We start from the raw sequence: 22,878 nt of genomic DNA on the forward strand, positions 1-22,878 counted from the left end.
AGATCAACAGGGACCAAACAGGTTAATTTGGCCTCATCCACGTAGTGTAATGGAGCTGATTTCACTGAGGAGTAGAGAAAGTTGTGACTCCTGCTGGCCCCTGTAGTCACAGCAGATTGGCCTTACCCCCTGAGACACGTCTGCACTGGACAAAAACCATTTCCTGCCACGTCCAAATGCCTTTATTCTGCAGCTTAACCTTTGAGGGAGCTCCCTCAGGACTGGCCTGGGGTTTGCGGTTTGGTGGGGGCAGTGGTGTTGCCGGTCGCTCAGCACTTTGATATTCGATCTTCCGCTCTTTTTCTAGGGCCACTGGCTGCCGGCACTGGTGGAGGCTGGACTAATTAATTCTGAGATCAATACTGAGGGATGCAGCTCTGCCTCCCTCCAGATGTGCAGGCGGCGCATTGATCTGCACTCGGGGCTTCGATGCCTCTAGTCCACTTTCTCTCCCCGAATGAGGCTTCGGCCTTGTCCCGGTGAGGATTTTGATCTCCACTGTGTGACATTTACATGTCTCTGCCCAATGAGCAGCAGAGCCAGGAGCAACTGCTGCTCTGGTTTAGAGCTGCAGGAGGAGAAATTCTCTCCACAGCAGATTTTTTTAATTCGCTTGTTAGTAACTGAGTGTTTTGTTCTGTCGATGAGGTGATTTGCTTATTTGCCAGACTCATCGGCTCACACGTGGCTTCCTCTGAGGCTGGAGGCCGCAGGCACCTGTTCCCCAAGAACAACGGTGGCTCACCTGCTCAGTGCTGATTGGGTCTAATCAGAGCGATCACAGTCATCACATCCTCATGGAGACTCTGCTCCGCATTAGTCTGACCCTAGACCTAAACCTGGTCCGAACCCCAAACAGCCCTTGACCCTCATCCCACACGATGCAAACACAACACAAGGTACGGAGGTTTATTCATGACAAATAAATACGACACGTACACAAAAACTGTAGAGCATATGAAAGAGACAAGGGAAGGAGTTTGTGTTTGTTCCAGTGTCCAAGGGGAAATGAATAAAAACAGAAGATTTGATTAATAGCGATTTTCATTAATAGTGAATTGTTTCTATTTGATGTGAGAAACAGTCCAGCCACTCAGTAAATAGCAGAAAAGATATATTCTGCCACACAAGAGTTTATATGAAGCTTCATCAGAAACATGTTTATCGCGGAACATCTTTAGATGCAGCTGCTCCTCATTTGGTATCGATTTGGAGCCAAGTCTGTCAGTTTGAGCCTTTTCCAGCAGGACCGTCGCCTCTGGGCCTCCGTACTTAGGGTGCACCGGGAGAAGGGATGAGTGAGGCTGAGCTGCACTGACACATATGTCTGATACCCCATGAACACAGGCCGACCGGTCACATGGGAGGACTTGGCACCATGCTGACAGCACACACACACACACACACACATTGTAATATCCTCTGAGGTGATGAAAGGTTTGACTTTCAGGTACAGACTTCAGTTTAACATTGACAAAGACGTGTCAGTCACATGTTGTTGTCAGCTGAGTTTTCTGGTGTTTACCTGACAAACAAACTTTGAGACTAACAGACACAACAACAACATAATCACATGAAAAAGATCAGTGTAAAATAATAAACAGTTATAAAAATTAAAAACAAAACAGAAAAATAAAAGCAGATTAAACCACTAACTCCAGTGATTCTTTCATTTTGCATCTTTTCATTTGTCCAGTATCAAACCTTCAGTCTTTACAGGTGGAGTTAACAAACCCAGAATAGTTCCAGCTATAAATAAAACCAAAACTTCCATATACATTTTAATATTCTACGTTTTTACATCCTCATCCTGTAAACTAATAGTTTATCACATAAATCAATCAATAAATTAGAAAGTAGCTCATGTATATTTCTTCATTTAAAGGAATAAACAGCCCAGAAGTTTGATCTTCGTGATCTTAATGTATATTATATATAAACATTAGTTCAAATGTAGAAACTACAAATGTCACCAACTATCCTGCACCAGCGTAGTGAACCATATTTGAATAAAACGTATGTTTGAATCCTGTCACAGATATTTCAGCGCAGTGAACGGATCCTACGTTGGACGTGCCTGCATCGTTATTTTGAGGACCGAGCCCACAGCAGCGGACACGCATGCGTCCTGGCGCTCCCGGCAGGCAGCGGGATGCAGCTCCGCCGCGGTGGCTCAGTGCGCCCCGAGCAGCCAGAGCGCACGGTTACAATGAGCTTCCCCATCGGTCCGACTGAGAGCCAGCGTCAGTACCGACCTCCGAGCAGCAGACGCACCGACACCGACCCTGACCGACACCAGCTCCGCCCGCCCGCAGCAGGATGCCCGGGGGAAAGAGAGGGCTTGTGGCACCGCAGAACACTTTTCTGGAGAACATCGTCCGGCGTTCAAGCGGTGAGTCCGTGCGTCGGAGCGAGGCTCGTTTTGGGTTTGGTTCTTCCAGGCGGCTCGGACCCGAACTCAGCTGGAATACTGTGGGGTTTTATTTGAGTGTTGGAGGATAAACCAGCAGAAACTCACTTTATACCCGCGTTTATTGGCAGTTATGGAGTTTAAATGAGTGTAAATGTTGAACTGCTCATATGTAGACGGGCCAGTTTCCACCAGGACTAACGTGATTTGCTGTTTGGAGGAAAGACTGTTAGATGCCCAGTGAGAGTCACTCCCCGCTCCTGTTATTCTCCTCATGAAACCATGGACCTCAGCTCTGTAAAGGGGGGACAGCTCGTCATTAGCTGGATTAAAAGTTTATTCTGCACTTTGTATTTAATAAGCACCGACGGTTGCTGAGCCAAAACCGCTGGAACCGTCTGAGCATTGATTTTATTTCCACATGTTCGGACTTTGTTTTAGTCTCAAACACGAACCAGCCCGCGTGGGTTCAGGTGATGTTATGTAACGTGTGTTTATGGGGACACGGTGACAGGTTGTGAAGTAAAATAAGTGATGTACGGCTCCTCGGTTATTCATCTTCCTAATGTGTTCACTGCTGCTCAGCTGCGTGATTGGCTGTTTTTTTGTTTTTGTTTTATCAGCGTCCTCCATCTGAGCCATAAACTGGACCTGACACCGGCCTGAGAAAAACGCTGCTTCCTCGCATTAGATTGATTACTTTCCTTTATAGAAAAGTGAGCGCAGTAATTTGCTGGATTGGAAGTCGGTGCTGTGTCACAGGGGTGGGTGCTGGTCAAGAAGACTGTTCCAGAAATGCGCTTCTGTTGTGCGGCCCCTGTGGAGGTTCCAGCGGGTCTCGGGGTCCCCTTTTCTCCCCAGTGTGTGTGTGTGTTTGTGTTTAACTCGAGAAGTCACGCAAGCAGCTGATGGAAATGATGCTGATGTTGTCCACTGGTCTCAGATCAGGAAGTCTTGGCACTGAAGCCTCATGGATCATAACATTTATACAATGCAGGGCTGGGTGTTTAATCTTACAGGACTGCAGGAAACTAATATTCGGTTTAAAGTGTTAAAGCAAAAAACAGAAACAAATTCAGGCACCAAAACAAATAGACCCAACTGTTAAAGAAAGAGATGAGAGTTTTGGCCTCTGACTGTTTGAGGCCATGCAGACACAAAACTTTGGTTTTGGTTCTATCAAACTTGCTGGTGTGGATTGGATGCGTCTCCAAAAGCAGCTTGAAAATATTTGAAGGACAAACAGGGTCTTTGTGTCTTTGGTGTTTTCAGAAGGCCCATTGTCAGGCTCACATATTTCACTGCAGGGTTTTATTCACGGCAGAAAGATGTTTTCATTTTAGAACTGATCGGGTAAACCCACACAGGGCCAAGGATGAGGGCCTCTGCTGACCCCTGTAATACAACATGTAGTGAATACAACATTAATCAATGCACCTGGGCAGGTTTAGGTTTAGGGAAACGTGACGGTCTGGTTTAAGACAGAAAAAGGCCACAGTGACTTGAAGCAGGTCTGGGCCTCCGCAGACCTCTGAAGGTTTCTCTGGTGTCTGACTCCAAGACGTCTGCAGACTTCTGCAGCCCTCCTCCTCCCACTGTTCCCTGGTCAGTTCTGGTGCTCACCTGTCTGTTGTAGGAGCTTTCAGTGATGGACAGGGGTCAGCACGGACACTGTGAGTGGTTTGTGCTGCAGCAGCTCTTGTCTGGGATCAGACCAGACGCCTTCAGTCCCCATGAGCGTCAATGATCCTCAGGCGTCCACAAGCAGTTCACCAGTTCTACGTCCTCAGACACTTTTGGTCGGCGCTGCCCACTGCACACCAAGAACAGCTGGTCTGAGCCATTGGTTCAAGAGCCAGAGGTTCTGGAGTGATGGTGAGCAGTCGGATCAGGTGTTTGTTTAGTCTCCAGGTACATAAGAGCAACTGAGAAATTCTGACGTAATAATAAAAATGTATTTTCTGACAGCATCAGTCTCAGGGTGTGGTGACTTTGAGGACCACAGAGTTTCTGTTGCATCAAGTCTCAGTCAGCTCTTAAATTTCAAAGGGCAAACAGGAGGCTGCTGGTTCCTTTTTGTGCTGAAACATCACTTCAGCGATTGTTTGCAAAGACGAGCAGCGATTGGATGAGGCTGACGTTGTTCTTTGTTAAAGGTGTGACCCCCTCTCTTAGATTACAAACACTGATACAGGTTATTCATAAATCCCAGCTCTACTGTCTGTCCCTTATTAAATCTAACTATCTGCTCAGTTTGCAATAAACCCTGATATTAGCAGCTAGTTAGCCTAGCTAGCTGGTGCTGATTGCAACCAGTCGTTAGTTTTGATCCCTCATTGCTCAGAGCTGCTGCTCATCACAAGTAGAAATGAGGTTTTCGAGTTTCTGTTAGCCGTCGTCGTTTAACGGCTGTAGTTGTGTCGATGGAAAATCAGCAGACTGCTGTCAAAACTCCCAGCAGATGGTTGTCCTGTGAGTTTATCCCTCTTTCATTTATCTGCAGAGAAATAATAATAATCATCCAGAGCAACACGTGACGGTATTGGGCCTGAGCTGCGTCGTCATTAGAACTGAAGAGATGTTTCAGGACAAAGGTGTAGGTGCAGGTGTTCTCCACACTCACATGAGCTGCGCACAGCATCGGCAATAGTTCATAACACACTGGGTAAGAGAAAGAGTGTGTGTGTGTGTTAATGACTTTAATGGAGTTTGTGCATGATCAGTGGTTCGTTTCCACCACTGTTCTCTCTCGAGCAAACCCCCAAAATGAGTTTGAACATAGGGAACTTTCACTACAAGAACACAAACAGCATCTTCCTGTGCAGATAACAGTCACTTAAATGTACATTTGTCTCTAACGGAAACATTTTTTCCCTAATTCTTGAGGCTAGAAGATTTTTGGAAGGGGTTGGTGTGATATACAGAACCAATTTTAGTGTCTTATTAGGAATTGGATTTCACCCTGTCATTGATGTCCACTTTTGATGTAATGGAGGTTTTTCCCTGACTACAGCTAGAACATTTTTATTATAGTTACTATTTTTTATGTCATCAGACGGCTGACCAGTAAAATCAATGGAGTGTGTTGCTGGAGGGTTTTACTCATCAGCCTGAAAGAGATGCTGACACATCTCCAACAATTCATCTGTCTGTGGTTCTCTGCAGAACTTTCATTGTTTGAGATGCTTCTCTGCAGGTGTTCCTCCCTGCTGTGAACACACACCTGATGCCTCTAAGTCTTTGAGCATGCACATTGTCAGATTTGATGTTCCCAGAATTTAGTCTTTGAAAGAGGAGGCTGCTGAAGGATTGATGACCACCAGAGTCTCCAGTCCAGCGATTTTGGCTCATGCTAGAGAATATTATTACTTTTTTATTATTACTGTTTTGAGCTCATTGATTAGAAACTGCTTACGCTGCTGATCATTTTATAAAGCACAGGATGTTTTTCTGAGGTTTCAGCTGCAGTAAATTCATCTCTGTGTGTTTTTAGAAAAATGACTTGCAAGTTTTCAACCATAAATGTATAAAACTTCTTACAGTGAACACTGAAATATTTTATTAATTTGTCAGGATTATCATTTTGTCATGTGATACAGGAGCTGGAGCTGTTTTCAATAGTCAATAATCTCTGATACAACAACAAATATCAAACTATCACCTGCTGATAATTGTTTTTGCATCGCGCCTGGAAATAGAACGATTATCTCCATCATATCCACTGTGCTTGTGTATTGTCTCATGATCTTTTAGGACTTCCTGTCCCAGGACTCTTATTTTGTTGAACTTCCTGTCTTTGGGTCTCTCTCTTCCTTGTTGCTGGTACTTACATGGTCATTACCTTCCTGATTGTTTCCACCTGTGCCTGGTTTGCTCCTGCTCACCCACTATAAACCTCCTGTGCTGGTTCACACTTGTTCTCTGGATTTCTTAGGACTCTGCCAGACCTTGGGACTATGTTGGACCTTAGATGTCATGTGTTTTGGGTTGGTGCTGGTTTTCATGTTGTTTGGTGGTCTTTGTGACGTTGGCCCTGCTCCCACTGCCTCTATAAAACCTTGTGTTTCTTCCATGCTGCCTCTCGTGTCTTTCTGTGTTTGGGTCCACACCTGGTTGTTGCTCAGTTTTCTGGGTCTTGGGGTTTCTTGTTGGTTTGTCAGGGGCACACCAGTTTCTGACCCTTGGTTTCGTTATAGAGCAGCTGCTTGGGAACATTTCCTTCAATTTGTTCCAATAAATCATGTGAGCTGGACTGTTCACTGTGTCAGTACTCGTGTAAGTGACAGGATGACCTTATTAAACAAGCTTCTCTCAGGGAGCTCAGATACACCTCCAAAACCTTGCAGTGTTTAAGTGCACCAGGGCATTCTGGGAATGAATGAAGCTAGTAGACCGCTTCCTAATACTGCAAGTGTGGGTCTTGGGATGGACCACGGAGGTAGGCTTAGAGCTTTGACCAGGAGTAAAATTAACCATAACCACTAACCCTAACGCCTAATGAATGTGTTCTCTTTACCAAGCTCTTAGCACAAAGCTGAATTAGCACACAGTGCCACATGATCCCTGTAGTTCAGTCCAGTACGGTGGCCATGACAGTGTCATGTGATGTGGGTGAAAAACCTTAATGTAGAGCAGCAAAACCAGGATACTGGCACATCTCTAGTAAATAAAATCCATCATCACAAGCTGTTTGAAGGCAGGACAGGTTCAGTGTGGAGCAGGTTTGGTTCTCAGCCCATAGGGAGTCTGATCGTCTCACCAGTCTAAAACATCTTTGTAGGCTCTTCTCTTGAGGCTGAGAAGCTTTGCAGCCTCTTATCTGTTTTTCATATTTGATGCTGTTACTGAGGTTGACGTCCTGTCTGTCCTGTCCACCTTTCAGAGACCAGCTTCCTCCTGGGAAACGCCCAGATCGTGGAGTGGCCTGTAGTTTACAGCAATGACGGATTCTGCAAGCTGTCTGGCTTCCACAGGGCTGAGGTCATGCAGAAGAGCAGCACATGCAGGTAAAACCTGTTGTCTTTCTGTTTTCTGATATCACTAAACATTTAAACATAAATGTGCACGTAGGTTTCATTCAGGATTAAAGCATCATTAGCTACAGTCTGCTAATAAATAAATGTCCATTACGTTTCATCTTAACGTTTGCACACACCTCCCTACTGAATGTATCTGCTGGATCCTTGTGGTTTTAATGGGTTAAATGCTTTAATTAAAATGGGACTCGTCAAACCAATATTTTCACAAAGCCAGTGTCTTTATAATAACACCAGAGAAGCCATGAGTCATTGTTTTTAAAACTAAAACCATGTCCCTTTTGAAGGAGCTCCATTTATCCTGCAGAACTCACTGGATACATCCCTTTTTAGTTGGTTTCATACATAATTTAAGCCCAGCCTTAGACAGAAAGGATTAAAAAAATGACAATTTCTTTGTACCTCCCTCCTTCTGTCCGACTGGAGTGATCACTAAAAACTACATTTTGCAGCTCCGGGGACCGTTTACATGATGCTAACTTTGTTAACCGCTATAGAGCCGCTCCGACATCGTGCAACAAAGGTGTGGAGCTCAGCAGCTTGTTTTTCCAGCTGCTCTGAAAAGAGGAGGGGAAGTGATCCAGTTTAGAGCTGCCAGGGGAACTCTGCCAGGTCCAGCTCGAGGACGGTGCCTTGACTCCTGTCCTCAGGCACCTCTCAGATCTGACCAGGGGTGACGGGTCAGACTAGCTGTCGGCTAAACGGGCTCCCCCAGACTCCCAGCTGCTCTCTGACCACTCCCTGCTGGTCTGGGCTGAGGACGACACTCAGACTGACAGTCCACTGAGAGGATAGAGGTACCTGCTCAGAGCTGAAACTCACAGGCTGCTGCCAAACTGATGGAATCTGGTGGCCTGTTAATGGGGCCCAGTGCCATTTCTGTGCAGTGTTTTTGATCTTATACCTGCAGTACAAGGATTTGGCTTTGTGATAGTGGTACAGATATATGGGCAGTCCCCACAGTGAGCCAGGGGTTACAGAAAGCCACATCCACTGTGGTGCAAAATAATCAACAATGCTTTGAACCAGTGGGTCTCAGTTTGTGTGTATGGGGTCACAATATTGATTTGAGGCTCCACATGAGGAAAGAAGAAAAAAACATTTGTTCTGTTGCATAAAGTTTTTTTTTTCAGTCCAGTCCAGTCCAGTCCAGTCCAGTCCGTGTCCTTCACAGGTGTTTCTCACGCCAGTCGTTTCCTTTGCAGTTTCATGTACGGAGAGCTGACGGACAAGAAGACCATCGACAAAGTCAGGCAGACGTTCGACAACTATGAGTCCAACTGCTTTGAAATCCTGCTGTACAGAAAGAACAGTGAGTACACGCTTTGGTCATTTGTATGACTAGAGTTGTCTACGACTTTACATCGTCAGGCCTGGGTTGTTGTAATTCCCAGCAGGGCTGCGACTAAACCATCAGCGTCATCGTTAATGAGTCTGTCCAGTATTCTTTAATAGAGTCGCTACTTGATCTGTGAAATGTCAGAAGAGGCCCATTAAAATTTGCCACAGCCCCAGATGACTTTTTTTTTCTAAATGTCTTCCTTTGTCCAGCAAACAGCCTGAAGCTCAGACTAATTTAATTTGGAAGAATTTCAACATCAGCTCATTGTTACAAAGCCTCTTTTGTCCACAGACGCTTGTCAGTGCTGTTTAGTCTTTTATTGTAGAATAATTTAAGATCAAAATGTTCCATCACTGCTTCAGTTACAGTTTTCATTTTTTAGTGGTTTCTGCTTCTTTTTCTGTTTCTTAGCTGTAATTTTTGTCACAAAAAGAGCAAAATAAACTGGAAGTGTCCCAGTAACAGGTCCACTGGTGACCAGAACCTATAGCAGCCATCAGTGTTCACTCTGCTGCACTGGGAGACATGAACACACTGTAGTTTATTCTGACTCAGTCCCACATACATTGTCCCTCTGCCACTAATACTCACTACAGTGGATCCAATCTGGATTCATCCGCTGCTGAAAATAGTCCCCAACTAATGACCTGTTTTCTTCCTGTTTGCTAAAAGCGACGGTGAGCAGCTGTTTCAAGGACGTGACTGTTTGAGCTTTAGTAAATATTTTATTAAGACTCAGTGGGTTTGGAGCTGAGAGCTACAGTCCCTGAACAATACATGTCCACACCTCTCCACTTTGTTTTCAACAGGCACATTCGTTAACATTTGGACTACTGTTGCATTAATGTTGTTTTATATATATATAATATAGTTTCATTTCTTATTTTATACCTTCCAGGTGTTGTCCAGGGTAGAAAAGCAGTAGATGCTTGTGTCCATTGTGCCTGAGCAGCAGGCAGTAAGTTCTGGGTCTGTAGTGTTGCTGAGGAGCAAAGGGTGCAGACAAAAATAGTCCCGAATGTTCCCGTCTCCCAGGACTGATCACTTCGGAGAGCGGAATGTGAGGTGGAGGAGCACGAGGCTGCGACGGAGGAACTGTAGAAAATAAAAAGATCAATTTGAAATGGCTGAGAAATCAGGAGGGGTTGGGTTTAGAGGTGGCTATAAATGAGATGGATGAAGTTAGGACCTTAAGGTGTGTGTGCAACTTTCTCGAACTCTGACTCCCTGGAAGCGTGTGCACAGGTAATAAAGTCACGAAGGGCTCAGCTGGTTTGAGGTTCTGCACAGAAAGAACTGGGAGTTCCTTAAATGCCGTGACCTGGACCTTCACTTGTTCAAGTGTGATCTGTGAGAAGACGTGCAATTTAAACACTGGGTCAGGAGAAATTAACTAGTACAGCAGCTGGATCAAACTGTTCCTTCTAAAGATTATTGGGTACATCATGTGCTACTGAAGGAACTGCTGATTCTCTGTGTTTTATTTTGGACATGTGTCTTTCTGATGCTTAATGTACAGACTCTTATTTGGACGGTAACGTTTTTTTGGTCTGCACAATCTGTTTCTTACATGAAGTTTGAACTAGAATGACACTTTATTAAAGTGGCACTATGTTTGCATTAGTGTTGAATGAACTGTGGGGGCTGCAGCTGCATAAATTAGTTGTTTGTCTTAGTTGATGCTCAGACATGACTGGGGTAGAGTCGTCTGTCAATAAGAAGAGCAAAGAGTCGTCTCACCAAGTGACGATCATCATCATTTTGAGGAACAAGACAGAAAACCCAGCTCCCCAGGATGTGGGCGTCCATGTTTCCTTATGAATGTTCAGGAGATGACTTGTTCTAAAGACTAGAAAAGAAAGCAATAGGGTTCTGTAAAGTTTTCAGTATGCAGCGTGCCTCTTCTGGACAATAAGGTGAAGTATTCAGAAAAGTGTGGGTATAAGGTCTAAATCTGGTGGATCTGCTGGAGTTGGACTTTACACAGTGCAGTCCCCAGAGAAGCAGAGGAGCTTTTCATTGGCAGGATGATTAAAACAAATTGCAGATTGTCGTCAGTAAATGTTCGACCTCTTATTTGTTCCAAATCGAGGAGATAAAATCCGGCTTCATTTTAACAAGATTTTAGTATGAAGGCAAATGTTTACAGAAGTGTAGATATTTCAAATCATATTCATTTCACAGCCCGTTTATTTGGCTGCTCAGTATCCTGTTAGCTTTGTTGCTAAGGTGGGTCACACATTTATTACTCAAATTCCTACAACACCCAGGATGCATTGCTCCCAGTGTCCCGTCCATTGTAGTTTAACACCAGCTTCCTGTTGACGAGAGATGAGCTGTAATGGACCATTATTGGATTTTCTGCTGATCACTGAGGAAGGTTTTAGTCCTCATGGTGTCCAGGTTGGAGTTTTTTCCAAAGAGCTGTGGACACAGGTCACACAGAGGTCACAGGTCACACAGAGGTCACAGGTCACTCAGAGGAAAGATCACTGTTCACACACACACAGGAGGCTGGATGGAGATCAGTGAGGTCTGTCTTTAAGGACTAGTCAGGTGACCTTCATTTAACAGGAAAATGATACTGGACTAATCCTTTAAAGTGAACTCAGCCCATCAGAGATGTTTGTTTTATGTTGCTGTAAATTTCATGTCTCTGGGTTTTGACTGGTCTGACAAAATAAGACGTCTTCTGGGGCTCTCACACTGTGACAGGCACAGTTCGTTAACCATTATGTGATGTGTCTGCAGGAAGTCCAGTGTGGTTCTACATGCAAGTGGCTCCCATCAGGAACGAGAACGACAAAGTGGTTCTGTTCCTCTGCACTTTCAAGGACATCACCCTCTTTAAGCAGCCCATTGAAGATGAAACTACTAAAGGTGGGTGTTTCCAGGCAGGTGCTCCTACTCACACAAGCTTCCCAGAAGCATCTCTGCACAAACAACGTCTCTGTTTTTAGAGAACTATTTTGGGACATGGCTGTTTTCTTATTGTATCAATCTCAGTAAAATTTAAAAAAGGAGTGCAGAATGTCTTTAATGCATTTGAAACCTGGGGATTTGAGTCCTCCATGTGCAGCTTAGCACACCATGCCACCAGCAAAGCTTATTTTTATGCTGGTTCTGTGTGATTAGCCAGTGAAGAGTTACAGCAGAGAGGCAACGATAAGGGGGACCAAGTTAGTACTTGGCTGGATGCCCCAGTATGTAATGTGATACCAGTTGGTTTCTGATGGGACACGTGATTACGTTTCCTCATCCTCCACAATTTGTTTCTCTTCCTCTGATATTTTCACCGACAATCATTTCTTCACCTTCTCCTTCCCTCTTTTCCATTTTTTTCTCTTCCCCTACAAATTTCCTCTCGTTCTTGTTGTTTGGTCACATGTTTGTTCTTCATCCTCCTCCTCACAGATATTTTCATTAAGTGGTTATTTTCTTCTTCTGGATCTTTTTTTTTTTTTTTTTGGTTTGCTCCACCTATTGTTGTTGTGACAAAACACATTGACACTGTACTGAGTCAAATTTCCTGTATGTGAAAATTCCTCTTCACTATGAGTCTAAAATTATTCTTCTGTTCTCTTCTTCCTCATCTTCATCCTCCTCCCTGACATTTTTGTGCTCTGACTCTTTTGTTAAATTTTTTATTACCTCCTCACTGAGTCTCCTGTCACTGTCCTCCTTCGTCCCCTTCTCCATCATTGTTCTTCTCTTCCTCCTCCTCCACATCTTTTCCTCTTCACTTCTTCCTCCTGCTTTTCTTGTGACTCGTCCTTTGACGCCTTTGTCTTCTCACCTTCTTCCTTTCTTTTCCTTCCCTCTGAGAAGTCCAACAACAGTTTTTCTTTTCTACAAATCTTTTTCTCTCATTTTTATCTTATCTCGTGCTGCAGCTGGATAAAAAAAGAACAAGTTTCTGTGTGATGTGGGAACATCTTGAGGTTTTTAGGAATCACAGGAGATGTTGGTTGTGGACTACACCGGTGTGTTTACCCTTTGACATTGACCTGTTGTCGTTTATTCGTTACTGTTTTCTCGTTACTGGTGCCTATGTTTACAACATAGAGATCGGCACATCAGCGTGTCGACGTCTTGCTGAGGCTGCTGTGGACAACATGACAAAGTTCACATTTAGCTCTGTAACATGTCCATGAAGTGAAAAACGGGACATGTCGTTTTAAGTTGCAGAAACATTAAGCGAAGTATCAAAGTATACAAAGAGTTTGACTGCATCAATATTTACAGTAGGAAATTGATCTGATTCTGCTCGATCCCCAGCTCCTCCTGTCCACATGTTGAAGTGTCCCTGAGCTCAGACTGCTGCTGACTGTCAGACCGGGACTGTGCTTGGTTAGCATGCTGCCATCAGAGTGTGTGTGGGTGTGTAAAAGGGTGAGAGGCAAGTTGTGAAGAGCTTCGTACTGAAGTGTGATGAAAGCTGTTCGTTGACCAAACAGTCGGTTTATTCCTCTGAGCATCATCGGGAGCGTTGAGGGGTAAGAACACCTTGGAATTCTGGGATAGGAATCAGGATGTGGTTGGACCTCAGCTCCACAGGGACCCCTCAGTGTAACTGGCATGGGTCTCTGGAAAGCTTTAAGTTTCTGTGTGGACGAGTTTGTTTGTTTATTGTTTATCTCAGTGTGAAATGAGAGAATTTTGTCTCTCTGACCTGAAATAAACATTTTCTTTGACAGAAACATCTTATTTTAAGTATTTATTAACTATAATCCTGTTTTCTGACTTAGAGCTGCAGAAAATTAATCAACTACTCTGATAATCAGGTTTTTCTTAGTTTGGTTAGTAGCTTTTACCTGTTGTGGCTGGTTAAAAATTGATGTTTTGGTTTGATACTATTTCACTTCCAGACATCTGGAAATAAAAGAAGAAGGTAACTTTGCTGTTAAACGAGTTGAGTGAATGAATTTTCACCGTAGATGTTCATATAAACAGTGAGGGCCAGATCACCTTGGAAACAAGGCTGCACCTGTCGGAGGTTCGACTGGCGTGCAGCCACTCTGACGCCGCCACACCAGGCTGGGTCTCAGTACAGAGAGGACGCGGCGTCGCTCTGCAGTGTCACAGAGCAGCGGACCGCGGGCTGCAGTTTGACCCGCCTGGTGATTAGAGGGTTGGGAGCGCCCGTGTGTGAGGAAGGCAGATTCCCTGCTGCAGGCGTCGACAGCTGAGTTCGCTCGTGCCGCAGACCCCACCTCGCCATCGGCGTCGTCTCTGGCTGCTCCGGAGGCTCGGCACGCCACCACACGTCAGCATCAGCCGAGTCCATCCCCGACTTAAAAATAACGTTGGACTTTAACTGCATTATCTGCACCGTGTGAGGCTGCGTGGTCAAAGTTACCCTTTTCAGTTTTCATCCTGTCTCCTGATTTTACTCTTCCTGTTGTGAGCGACAGTGTGTGTTGTTGCTGACACATTTCCAGCTGAAGTAAATAAGAAGCACAGAGATCACGTCACGTCCATCACAGCTTCAGCTTCTAACATGTGTCTTAGCAGTGATTCATTACGGTTTGGCCTCAGGCACCAGATCAGGTTCATGTAGTCGTCATCATCACAATAAGGAAGCGGAAGGAAAAGGCAGGGCAGCCAATCTAAACTGGTTCTAGTTTTATTGCAGAGCGACTGTGTTCAGTTTGCTTTGTCAGCTCCTGTCGAAGCTTCAGACGTTTGTTGCTGAGCCTCAGGCGAGACGTCATTTCTGCTCGACAGCTGATCGAGTGCTGAGTCGAGATCATGGCCGTGAGCTGTAGGAATCGATCGTTTCCTTCTCTTCAGCTGCAGCTGTTCAATAAGAATATTATTTACCTTGAATTAGAAGCATTGTTACACAGTGGAAGCTGTTAGACAGGATGTTGAGGATCTTTGACCTATGAATTTTCAGAGAAAGTATTTTCTCTTGAGCCCTGGACCAGCTTTGGCCTCCAGAGTTTGACCAGTGTACTTGGACCAGTTCCGGCACTGGGTTCATAGAAGACTAGACCACCGTGCAGGAGATAGATGTTTTACTAATGTTCCACACAAGATTTCCTTTGACTGATTCATTTTTCTAATCTTAAACACTATAATTACACCCCATCCATCAGTGGGTTAGAGCCCTACAGGACCTGCAGAGAGATCAAACTATATGTTGTATCATACAGGAGTCCACATGGACAAACAGCTAAGTCTCTCACTGGTTTAGTGACCGGCAGAACAAGAACCTGCTGTGGAAAATAAAAACTAAGCTTATGTTTGTATTTATATGTCCATGATTACTGATGATGAGGATTTGTAATCAGTTGAATCAAATATCTGTGTGTGTGTCATAACTTCTTTAACAAGAACACTCCCAGTTGAGGGAAACCACCACACCTGTGATGGTGAAGCTGTTGAACATGGTGAAGATGCAGTGATCAGGTGTCCTGTGTGCACGTGGCTGTCGAAGGACGCCGCAAACTGTGGAACTACTGATCAAAATCTCGTTTCTGAATTCACTTCTGTGCGTGCACCGGTTCTGCTCCTCTGTTATTTTTAGCCCAGGCCTTTTACTTTTTCACTTCCATTGTGCTCCAGTCTGATAAATCACGCGGTGTTGCATTCTTGAGGAAAATAGCAGGAACATTATTATTAACTGAGAAAAAGACCTCTTATTTACTTGTCCTGTAGTTTCTTCTCTCGCTGAGTCTGAGGTGCTTTTGTCCTTGTGTGTCAGCGTGTACACCGGGGGCCTGGACGCTGCCAGGATGGATGTCCTGCATTTTACTCCACAAAAGAACCGGTTCTGGTTCTGGATAAGAGCAAATTGTGTTGCCTGTTATGCCAATGGTTCCTGTCAGGGATGTCAATGAATAATGATTATTGATTTATTGCAGCCTTTTCATGGAAACCGTAGCATTTCTGACATTTCTTTAATAAATATTGAGACTTTTTCAAAATGCAGGACTTTAATTGTTGTTACGCTTCTTGCCATTAATCTTCCTTAGGTAGCTTTATTGTTCTGTCTTTGGGCTTTTTAACCATGTTCTGCACAAATGTAGTGAATTGCACAAACAGTACTGCAGCAATTTTCCTCCAGATATTGCTGTGAGCACCCAGGTCTGTTATCTATGAATGTGGAGTGCTGACTGGAAGTATTCATTTATGGAAAATCACATAAAAACACAACAGTTTTCCTCGAGGGAAGTTGAGCGAGTAGGACTCAGCACTTGAATAAAATCAGAATAAACTGGGTTTGTCCTGAATGGATCTCATCTCTGTTGTGCCACTGAGCAGACAAGCAAATATCTGAATTTGTCTTCGTTTGAACAGAAGGGGGGGGTCTTCAGGCTGCTGGGGGTACGAGGGTTAAAACCTGTTTCAAAATCCACTTCTTATTCATAAGAAGTATGAAGTATTCGCAGTATGAGGTGTGCCGCTGCTCGTTGCCCTTTTCAAATGGTTGATTGTGTTTTTGGAGCCGTGAAGTCAGAGCCCCCGTCCTCTGACGCTGTTTGGTCAGGACCATGACAAGAACATGACAACTGGACCGGCTCGTTTCAGCAGATATTTAGATATTGAAGCTTCATGTGTAACAGAAATTGATTTTTTTTTATAAAAGCAGAAGCTAAATTTTTGCATAAAAATGTGATTAGTTTTCCTCGTGCTTGCTAAGCATTTCCTCTGCATTTCTAATGAGCAATATGCACATAGCATATCTTACCACCACATGATGAATTGCTTATCAGCCACCAGAGCTACAGGACATTAGTCAGTAGCAGTGGGATGAAAAAGGGAAAAGGTCATGGGGAAGTTAAAAGTTACAGGAAGGTCAGGGTGCACAAAATACTGTTACTTAGAAAGTTGGGGAAACTATAAAAGTCAACAGCAAGAAATCAACAAACAGTAAAAATATGCAACTAATCACTCTGTTGGCAGCATGTTCTTACTCACATTAGCTGGCACATGCTACATTCATGTAATGTCAACAGAATAGGAAACACAGGAAAAACCTCCTGTTGTTCCCACTGTGAGGCCCTAAATCCAACATTTGTCCTGTATTTCCTCAGCCATAAAACCTGGTTCAGTGTCTAGTATCTCTTCAATAAGCTGAGTTTGAACATTAATCTGTCGTCTTTCTCAAAATCCATGACTCAGAATTACAACTCGGGCCAAGATGAATAACTTTTTCCCCACTTTGGATAATTGAAGTCTGAACCATGTGACATTAACACGGCATTTATGTTGTTAACAGAGTTCAAACCGTTTCATGGATAGAGCTTGTTGTGTGCTCACATCACTGAGGCGTACCTGGGAAAAAAAAGATATTGATGTGGAATTTCTAAGCAGCTTCCTACCTCAGCTTTTATATTTATCAGACGACCATATTGCAGCATTTTCGTATTGATCCCCTGCAGGATGCGTCCTCCTCCTGACCCCTGAGCACAGTGGACGGCTGCAGAGCACAAACGTTGCAGCTGCAGGAGGTTCAGTTGTGTTCAAGGACGCTTTCTGCAGGCTGGGTGTGTGTGCCATGAAGGCTCATGCTGCGTTCATGCTCGTGTCGGGCATGTCGTAAATATGAACTACCAACTGGGAAAAATACTGTACCTGTTAGTGCTCTAGTGGGAGGTCCATGTGGAAGCTGTGGGAATATTTTGTAACTCCAGTGTGTCCCTGTTGAAGTCATGACCTGCATCACCGGCCTAGAACCGACTGAGGCCTGACTGTGCTGCTGTGCACCCTCAGGTTTGGGTGTGAAGAATAATCTGATTAATTTGTGATTCCTGCAGGATGGACCAAGTTTGCACGGCTGACACGGGCCCTCACCAACAACCACAATGCACTGCAGCAGCTGGCAACCACTGGCAAACACGAAGTCAGCCATAAACAGTCCAGACTGGCAGAGGTGAGCGCTCACACACACACACACACACACACACGAACACACACTCTTCAGCCTGGTGAGTCTGGTGCCCAGCACACTTTCAGATTCATTCCCCCTATGAAACAACCAACAGTCACTTTAAAGCCGTTTGAGGTCGTGCTGACTGTAATTTATCTGCTTCTACATCCAGCTGTGCTGTCGACATTAAAAATCCTGGGGGTTAGTAGGTCGACAAAATAGCTGAAACTCAGATCCTCTTTACTGGCTTTGTCCAGACCTTCCTGCCACTTCTGCACCTCTTCATCCTTCTGTTATGTGGCCAGAGGTCCACATTTGGATGAGGTGCTGCATAGCGTGCTGTGCGGTTTCATTTATTACTTGGCTCACTAGCCGGCATCGTCTTCATTAAAGCACTGCAGCAATGAATGGATGAAAGATCCTGTCGGACAAGCGGGCATGAAATGTACAAAACATTAGCTGCTATATCAGCAGTCGGCAAGCCAGCATCAGCTGCCAAGGTGCAGAGCAAAGCTAGCAGCAATGCAGCACCATGTCAAATGTTATTAGCCCAGCATCAGCTAATACTCTATTCACTTTACAGGTTCAACCATTTCTACCAGGAATCTTATTAAAGCTGAAGCCCTGATGTGTTTTTAGACTTTATCCGTATTCTAAGGTTTTAAGGTTCATTTGACGAGAGATGCTGGCAGCGACCACAGACAGACGCCATATTTGTCACCATAACAAATATGCCAATATAGCAGCTCTGTGATCTTCCCATAATTAATGCATAAATAAGTATTAGCTGCTGTATTCATAGCGTCTCGTCAATGCTGAGGCACATGCTCTCCACACAGCCGTCCTGTGCACACACACACTCTGGAACTGCAGTTGTTTGACACAGCTGGCGGTGCTTTCTCTGCTCCCATGGACTGCTCCTGCCATCAATATTTTAAGTTGGGTGGAGAGACAGAAGCAGGGTGCTGTGTGCACTCTGAGTGATTGTGACTGCTGCAAGGAATTTAGAAAATGGATTTTGGGATGTGGAAAAGACGGCTCATGTCTTCTTAGGGCGGTGCCCCCCCCCCCCGCAGAACTACTTTATTCATGAAGGTTCGAATAAGGTGTGTCGTGTCTCTGATTGCAGTTTGAGTTTCATCACTGCTTAGTACACAGGGCGAGGAGAGCGGCGTGGGTTTTAGCAAAAGTGTCGCTCCAGGGATGTAGCGAGGTGACGAGGAATGAGAGGAGGGAAGGTGAAAGAAGGTGTGAAGGAGGAAGGAGGAGGAAAGAAAGAGGAAAAGGAAATGAAAAGAGGTGGATGTATAAACTGGAGCGACCAGGACGGTCTAATGAAAGACAAGATGGATAGTAAAGATGAAAGAGATGCCTCTGTTCACTTAGTAAATACTGTGCATTGACAATATTGGACTCCACTGATTAAATTTGAGTTTAATTACACTGAACAGTCTGGCTGATGTGTTTCCAGTTTCCTGGTCGTGGCTATGACCTGGATATTGATGTGAAATCAGTCAATAAGTCAGAAATCATATCTCTGATAACAGGATTATGGTATAAGGCTCATGTGAAACACTGTCAGTCTAAAAGTCACAGTGTGAAGCTCAGGGGGGGACTATAGGAGTCAATGAGTGATATGAAAGGAGGAAGTTGCTACTGAACTGAGCAAAGGCCAGAATGATGAAGGTTGTAAAGGGAAGGAAGAAGCAGAATCAGTGCAACAGGATCATACACCCTCTCCTCCATTTTCCCAGTGTGGCGTTGGAGGGCGGAGGGTTGCGTAATGTCCCGAGCACGCTCCATAGACATAGCAGGTGATCCATCTGCTCCTGCTGCCTGAAAGGCACAGCTGGCATCTTCTGTCGAGGACGCCGTCGAGTGTCACATAAGCAGAGTCGCCCTCCCCCTGCACTCTGCCGCTGGGGGTCTAATTGGCTGTCGCAGCTCTGAGCGACGGTGCTGCTGTTGACCAGGAGACGCTTGACTGGCAGCTCTGGTGGAGAGAACGAGATGAGATGCAGCTCGGTCGCTACGAAGCTCGATGTCGATCCTCTGGTTCTCTGAGGCCGTTATTATTTGGAGCCATAACTCGGCACCGAGAGAAGAACTAGTATTAATCATAGGTCTGTTAGTAGTACGTAGTAGAGGCACCAGAAGTAGTAGAAACTGCAGTAAGTGGTAGTAGTAATAGTCGCAGTACTACAGCAGTTAAAGCAACAGCCTTAGAGATGTAGAAACAATAGTAGTGATAGTACAATTGTGGTTCAGTTGCTAATACAAGAAGTATTAGGTTGAGTAGTAGTGGAAGTAATAGACTCATAGTAATTATTAGCATTACTGTTATTTTAATTTGTACTGTCAGGTCTAGATATAACTATTAGCTGAATGCAAAGAGTGGTAGTAACTCCAGTACTAATGATACTGCATTATCATCCGTATCACTAGTACTTGTTGAAACAGCAGTATTGCTGCTGTAAGCAGTCATCAAAGTACCAGTGTTACTGTAGCTGTTGTTCTAAATATATCTGGGTCTTTGGGAGCGTTCACAGTGTAGTCATGCATTATATATTTGAGGCTGTAAACTATAGCACAGTTCGTCTCTGTAGCAGCTGGATCCGAACAGAATCAGATGCAGTTCTGTGTAAAATGAGTTGAATGGCTGATGTGTGATCTGTGTGTGGCCCGCAGAGGAAATCCAGCTGCTGCCGGTTGGATTTAATGGAGTCGAGTTGTGCGGAGGAGGCCGAGCTCAGCGGGATCCATCATCAGCACTTTGAAAAATAAAATACAGTGGCTGTGTTTTTCTTTATTTTTGTCTTTAGCTCTCGTCTGATTTTCTTCTGTCTCATTTCGAGCCAAATTTATTCACAATGTAGGTTTTAGGCAGCAGCAGAAAACTACATCACACATTTCAAAACATACGTGCGCTCTTTCTTTTCTTCTTCTCTCCAAACAAACACCCAGCAGCTGTGGATAATTAAGGCTAGACTAAGAAACATAGTGTGAGAGGTTCGTTTGTGCTTTTTCCTTTTTCCTTCCTGTCGTCTGCGTTTCGTCCGTCTGTCCTTCCTTCCTGTCTCCAGTCTGTTCACCCACTAACACAGTTGGACTGGAGTTAGATGGTCTCTGAGAAAAACCACCATTAGAAATATAACACTCCCAGCTTTCCCAGTTTGCAGCTGAGACGGGGGTTCAAACTGGGTTCAGTGAAGATCATTTTAACTTTTTGACCTACAGTTTAAATATGTACAGTGTGTATAAAATGAAGTACAACAAATACAAATCGATCGGAAAAAAATCTAAATATATGAAGGAAAAAACGGATCTGCAGCAAAATCCTTTGTCGTTTTAAAGATGATGGGAAATCCACAAACCCTGTGAGACAATAACATCTGGAAGATGAAGTTTAGTTTTTCCAGTATCTCACTATGAAAAAGGCAAAAATCTATAAAATGAAACAGTCGGACAAAGAATAAAAAGAGGTTTGTTATCTTTGGGCTGACTTTACTGTGAAGTGTGAAAACTAGGCCAGAAATAATGATGAATGAAATAAGATCAAATAGATAAAGTTTTAATTTGCTGAGTGGAGACGATGTGTGAAGCAGTGACAGTCGAACTGTTTGAAGTTAGATTTGACTTTATTTTCTTCAACATCTGTGAATGTGTGAAAAGTTAGATGGCAAACATTCAGTCCTGGGTCAAATGGGATTTGATTTGGTCTGTTTAGATTCACTAAGTTTGTTTGCAGTTGTTATTTCTAAACATAATTTAACTCTTTTTTTTTTTTTTTTTTTTCCCATCTTTAATACACATTTTTATTCTTTTTGTTTGAGATTTATTTCCTTTATAGGTTTAGCTCCACAAACAGCTGCAGAATATCTTTAAATAAATGAACGTTATTTATCCACAGTGTGTATCAATGTGCCAGTGAAGCATCTACAGTTTGAGATATTTAGACTTTCTGTATATTTGACAGTAATAGTCTGTTTTTGTGTTGTGTTTTTTTTTTTTTTTTTGTCCCATCTCCAGGTTTTGCAGCTGAACTCCGACATCCTCCCTCAGTACAAGCAGGAGGCCCCCAAGACGCCTCCCCACATAATCCTTCACTACTGCACCTTCAAGACCACCTGGGACTGGGTGATCCTCATCCTCACCTTCTACACGGCCATCATGGTGCCCTACAACGTCTCCTTCAAGACCAAGCAGAACAACATCGTGTGGCTGGTGCTGGACAGCGTGGTGGACGTCATCTTTCTGGTGGACATTGTCCTCAACTTTCACACCACCTTCGTGGGGCCCGGCGGAGAGGTGATCTCCGACCCCAAACTCATCCGCATGAACTACCTGAAGACCTGGTTCGTCATCGACCTGCTGTCCTGCCTGCCCTACGACATCATTAACGCCTTCGAGAACGAAGACGAGGTACGGCTGAGCTTTTTTTTTTTGTTTGTTTCCTATGTTTTCTCAGTTGGTATGTGAGCACGGAGCTGGTGCAGGGGCCTGTTCAGACTTGAGGAACTTTTTCATGGTTCTTCAAGCTGTTGATGGAAGTTCCCCCCTTTTTGAGGTTCTGCACTGCAGGAAGATGGTCAGGTGTCTAAGTGAAATTAGTTTTTGTCCCTGTTCCACCTCCGTGTTCCTGCAGGCAGTTTGATTGCAAACAGAGAACCTCTCCAACCTCGTCTTTTGTTTCACTAGGACAGAGTCTTTACGCATGAACTCTGAATGTGGTTAATCAGATTAAGCAGAGCTGTTGAACAGAACCTCTAACCCCAGATGGATCCATGAAGACTAGAACTGTTATTTCTCTTCTGTTATTTTGAGCAACAGATGATGTGAACTTCATAGACCATCCTTTCTCCTCCTGGGGGCAGACCATCACCCTACAAACAGTAGTAATCAATTCAAAATAATCAATTAATTGGCTTCTAAGTCAAAGTCAGGCCATGACTTATGTTCTTTAGTGTGTCTAGTTTCCTGTAAATAATCTCAATAGGTGATGAATGATCGCGTCAGTCATGTCAATCAGTTTGCTGATTGGTCCAGTCTCCAGCTGCTGGGCTCAGCTCCCTGTCAGTGGACGTTTGTGACCCCGTTTACACCCGATACGAACACGCGGCCTGTATCTGGACGTCTTATCTAGATAAGGAAAATGCAATGCAGACCTCATCTGGAGGTGGTCTGGCTCCTGTTATGATTCAATCTCAGACAG

At 44.3% G+C, this 22,878-nt stretch overlaps 1 protein-coding gene across 1 annotated transcript in view; it reads left to right on the top strand.

Moving 5' to 3' along the window:
* The first annotated feature begins 2,190 nt into the window (after positions 1–2,190).
* The window catches only part of kcnh5b (potassium voltage-gated channel, subfamily H (eag-related), member 5b), an 85,686-nt gene continuing 64,998 nt past the window's right edge, over positions 2,191–22,878 (top strand). The window contains exons 1-6 of the mRNA XM_026310144.1: positions 2,191–2,392; positions 7,293–7,416; positions 8,652–8,758; positions 11,540–11,668; positions 17,554–17,669; positions 21,696–22,088. Coding sequence (XP_026165929.1) covers positions 2,320–2,392; positions 7,293–7,416; positions 8,652–8,758; positions 11,540–11,668; positions 17,554–17,669; positions 21,696–22,088 — 942 coding nt within the window. The 5' untranslated portion in view covers positions 2,191–2,319. The remainder of the gene's footprint in view (positions 2,393–7,292; positions 7,417–8,651; positions 8,759–11,539; positions 11,669–17,553; positions 17,670–21,695; positions 22,089–22,878) is intronic.

The sequence above is a fragment of the Mastacembelus armatus genome, chromosome 22, assembly GCF_900324485.2.
Source record: "Mastacembelus armatus chromosome 22, fMasArm1.2, whole genome shotgun sequence".
NCBI classification, from domain to species: domain Eukaryota; kingdom Metazoa; phylum Chordata; class Actinopteri; order Synbranchiformes; family Mastacembelidae; genus Mastacembelus; species Mastacembelus armatus.